The 4,726-nt window shown below is 33.9% G+C and overlaps 1 protein-coding gene across 1 annotated transcript; it reads right to left on the bottom strand.

Moving 5' to 3' along the window:
• Positions 1-863: 863 nt before the first annotated feature.
• Olfr1178 (olfactory receptor 1178) lies at positions 864-1,835 on the bottom strand. The gene has a single exon (NM_001011868.1). The coding sequence runs from the start codon at positions 1,833-1,835 to the stop codon at positions 864-866; it is 972 nt and encodes a 323-aa protein (NP_001011868.1).
• Positions 1,836-4,726: the final 2,891 nt, after the last annotated feature.

Below are 4,726 nucleotides of genomic sequence, written 5' to 3'. Positions count from 1 at the left end.
ATGAACTTCTCTTGAATCAAAAATAAGTATTGATTGGTCTTAGATATTTCTTGTCTTAGCTTTACATATATTTTTAATACTTGTGTTAGTTCAGGGCACCATTCAATTATCACTAATTTTTCATTGATTCTTAACTATTAAATAAGGAAAGAATCTCTTTCAATCCTCATTAAAGAAATTTACTTTTCAGAATAATGAATGGTTTTTACAGAAACACACATCAGGCCAAATCTCAATGAATAAGTTTGGAATATTCATCTTTGAAAGAAACATCTATAATACAGTGGGACTTCACAAGGCACAGGACACATTGAAGAAGAGGAGGTTGTGGAAATTTTGTAAAAGCCAGGGGATGCCAATAATGTGAAAGAGAATTTTTGGCTTGGGAAAATTAATTGATTTTAGAAATGTAACATGTTAAAAAATATGCTGTTTTAAAATTAAGCTAGAATATAAAAATGCAAGAAATATTCTGTGATATAGAAAGTGTATCTTTTAGATATTCTCTGATGCAGGTACAGATAAGAGTTATCTTTGCTTATTTATGGAAGCTGGATCTAGATCGAGTTTACTAAACACAGTCAAACAGCATAATTCATTATATGTGCTCTCTGTGGTCACTTAGGTAACACATTACTGTGAATGACTTTCTGTCAAGCATAATTAATTTCAGAACCAAAGTTGCAGTTTAGTATAAGCCATGTAGACATCAACAACAGCAGAAAATTGAATAAGGACAGTCAAAATATCTGGTTTAACACAGAACAGTAAATATATTCTCATTGAGATACCTGTACATATCACTAGGTATAAGACACATTGACAGGACATTTGTCTTTTGCTGATTAAAGTTATAAAAACCTTCAAGAAACTGTGTGATGGTGGAAAACAGTGACACCCTTCAGCCTGTTTCCTTCACTCCCTGACATAAGGTAACATAGTCTCTTGATGGCATTCTTCATCTCCTTGTTTCTGAGTGTATAAATCAGGGGGTTGAGCATGGGGGCAATGATAGTATAAAAGAGAGCAAATACTTTGTCTTCTGGTAATGTAGTTGCTGGTCGAATGTAAATAAACAATAGAGGAGCAAAGAAAAGGACTACCACAGTGATGTGTGAACTGCATGTGGAAAGAGCTTTGCGACGATTCTCTGCAGAGTAAGACCTGACAGTGTATAAGATCACACCATATGATATCAACAAGACCACAAAAGTCACTAAGCCCATTAGGCCAGAGTTAGCAATGACCAAGAAACCAATTTTTCTGGTGTCAGTACAGGCCAGTTTAAGCAGAGGGTACACATCACAGAAGTAGTGATCTATTTCATTGGGGCCACAGTAGGGTAAGAAGACTGCCAGGAGAAATTGACCAAAGGAATGCAGAAATCCCCCAGCACAGGAAGCTGCAATCACAGCATCACACTTCTGCCTGCTCATAAGGATGGTGTAGTGCAAGGGCTTGCAGATGGCCACATAGCGGTCATAAGCCATTCCTGTAAGGATAAAGACCTCAATGCCACCAAAGAAGTGCATAGTGAAGAGCTGCGTCATGCAACCATTGTAGGAAATCGACTTTTTTGTTGTGACTAAGTTGATAATCAGCTTGGGTGTCACCGTGGAGGTGTAACACAAATCTGAAAGTGCAAGGTAACTCAGAAAGAAATACATAGGCTGATTGATGAGGTGACTCCATGTGACAGAAATCATGATAAGTAGGTTCCCAAATAAAATTGCAATGTAACAAAGTAAAAATAATACAAAGCAGATAACTTCTATTTCTTTTGTCTGAGAAAGCCCTAGGAGAATAAATTCTGTGATATTTGTCCTATAGTCCATGATCCACAGTGTCTGTGTCTATCTGAAATCACATAAATTATAAACAAGTAAGAAATATGTTTATCACAATGCTGAATATTTTGCCCTTTATGGGCAAAGATTAGATTAAAAATGTACATTGTTTGAAGAATTTTGATATTTCACTTTTATTTAAAAAAGATTTCCAAGGCAGCTATTTGAAACACCTTGAAAATAAAAATTGCTGCTGAATTTTCTTACATTCTTGAGATGCATATTAATGTTTTAGGATAAATTATATTTGTGTAATCATTCTGTAATTATGTATTATCCAATAAAAATGTATATTAAACCACCAAAGAACTATAAAACAGATACTTCTAAAGGATCAGAATCCCTGTTTCCTTTTTGCTGTTTATTTTAAAGAATCAGAAATGAGTGATCAAGTATGAAAACAATTACATGAAAATATATGAAATGTAATATTTGTGCACTGCCTATTTTAAAATATGTTGAGACACAGATCCTCTGTCTTTTGTATTTGGAATCACTAGATAGATAGATAAAATTTCATTTCTTAATTGAAAAATGTGTTTTTAGTCTCACTGATTTTAACTTATATTTATAAATACCTGTGTATTTATATGTATATAAATAATTCATTTTTCAACTCACAGAATAAATATTACCACATAAAAAAGCATTCTAGATTTTTTTTAAATCAACTATGTACCTACATCCAACATGTTGAGTAGAGCAATCATGTATTTTGTTTGTATTTTAGCATCCTACCGTTGTCTTGATCAAACACTTGAGTCAGCTACATTTTAATTAATAAATAAAAGTCACTCAACCATTCTAGACTATCTGTTGTAATTTGTTTTTTGTTACTGTGATAAGACACTGACCTAAATAAATTTGGAAAGGAAAAGGTTTATTGACTTACAAAAAACACAAACAAAAACAAAAAACAAACAAACAAACAAACAAAAAACAATTGTTGATGACAAGACAAGACAAGACAAGGCCAGAAACTGGAGGCAAGGACTGAAGCAGAATCCATAGAGGAATGCTGCTCAGTTGTTAGCCTCAGACTCATAAACTGTAGTCCTTCTTATATAGTCCAGACACAATTTCCTAGAGATGGAATGGCCCAACTTAACCTGGGATTTTCTATATCAATAAACAATCAAATAAATGCCACACAGACATTCTCACAGACCAATCATATGGAAATGATTTTTTGCCTGAGGGTCCCTCTTCCCAGGTGTGCCAAGTTGACAATGAAGTTTAGCCATCATGTCTTGTTTGTTTGTTTGTTTTGTTTTGTTTTTTCAATACAGGGTTTCTCTGTGTATCCCTAGCTGTCCTGGAACTCACTCTGTAGACTAGGCTGGCCTCAAACTCAGAAATCCACCTGCCTCTGCCTCCGAAGTGCTGGGATTAGAGGCATGCGCCACCGCTACCCAGCTCATCATGTCATCTTAAAGTGTATATATTACTATCAGTTTCCAAAATACCAGTGTCAAGTTCTCAAGGTGAATTCCTCACATTCTCCCAATTATTTCACCTACTCTTTCTACTTTTCATTGTCTTGAAATAATGTAATCCTGATATCATGAGTGTTTCTGTGTTCACTGTTTGCTAACATTGTTTTGGTGATACAAAGGATAGAACTCAGGCTTCATATACACTGTGACACTGTTTTATCCACACAATCACATTTGAGTTAGGATGCATAATCGCTTTCAAATTGTAGACTTTTAGACGTCATTGATATAATAGGGAATAATCTAGAAGCAAACTTTCAATCAGTCTGCTAGATAACACAAGAAATTCACTAAACATTCTATGCAAAGGAGAACTTTGTAAAACTAATTGTGTATAGTACCAGTGCTGCTGAGTTTAAAATTAATTTCCATTTCAGTGAAGTTAAAAACACAGCGTATATCTAAAGAGTGTTTTATCAGAACAATAATAGAAAGCAAACAGGAAAATAGACAAAATTCTGAAGAACTCAGTTCTTTAAAAATGAAGAATTTTGTTAATTTCAACAGAGTAATTGCATACATGAACTCATTTGAATTTATTGAGACGTCATGCATTTAGTTTTTACTTTACACAAAACTTATACAGTAGATGAATCAAAAGAATAACCAATGATCTTGAATTACTTGAATTTATTCTGTACACAATTTTATTTATCCCTTAAAATAATATATGTTATGTAAGTGAATTGCCAATTTTTAAACTCAATGAGTCACAAAGGAGACATGAAAGAAGGAGGCAGACAGTTTGAGAAGGAGGGTTTTGCAGGAGTGAAAGGAAGTAAGAGAGAGTAGCAGGGGTAAATATGATCACAGTACCTTGCACATTTCTATAAATTTATTAAAATCTATATAACATCTACAAACCATTTTATCACTACTTTGGCAAAAATTCTGAACTTTATCTCTTTCATCTGCCTGTAATTTTTCATGATTTACTAAACTTAAATAAAGAACATCACTTTTACATAATTCTGCCTAGGTGTAAGCAGGTGCAAACAGATCTTCTGAGATCAATTCAACTTTGCCTGTGTTTCTTTCACTTATAAAGAGGAATCTGAAGTTGGCACTAACTGCTGGATGCTTTTCTGTAAACAAATCAAAGTTTACAAAGACCACCTCTATTAATTTTCCTCCTGATCACAGATGTTCAACTTTCTTAATCCTAAAATTACAGCAAAACTTTTCTTCCAGAAGATCAGGCTTCCTTACTTATACTTGTCCCAGCATTCTGGCTGTAACTCAGAGACACTGACTTCATGACACAGAGTTAAAACCTTCAGATCACAGATAGTTTGAATGTCACAGCTTTCACTGATTCTTGCAACTGTGCTGGGATCTTGCCCTTTCCTGTTATAAACTTGTTCTATTTTATCAGAATTTTTA

This window comes from Mus musculus, chromosome 2 (assembly GCF_000001635.26).
Source record: "Mus musculus strain C57BL/6J chromosome 2, GRCm38.p6 C57BL/6J".
In the NCBI taxonomy this organism is placed as follows: domain Eukaryota; kingdom Metazoa; phylum Chordata; class Mammalia; order Rodentia; family Muridae; genus Mus; species Mus musculus.
The sequence above is the reverse complement of the archived record's forward strand: the minus strand, read 5'-3'. Positions and strand labels throughout refer to the sequence as shown.

Excerpts from the sequence above, each read along its gene's own strand:
- Olfr1178 (NM_001011868.1), bottom strand. The coding sequence starts at position 1,835 with ATGGACTATAGGACAAATATCACAGAATTTATTCTCCTAGGGCTTTCT.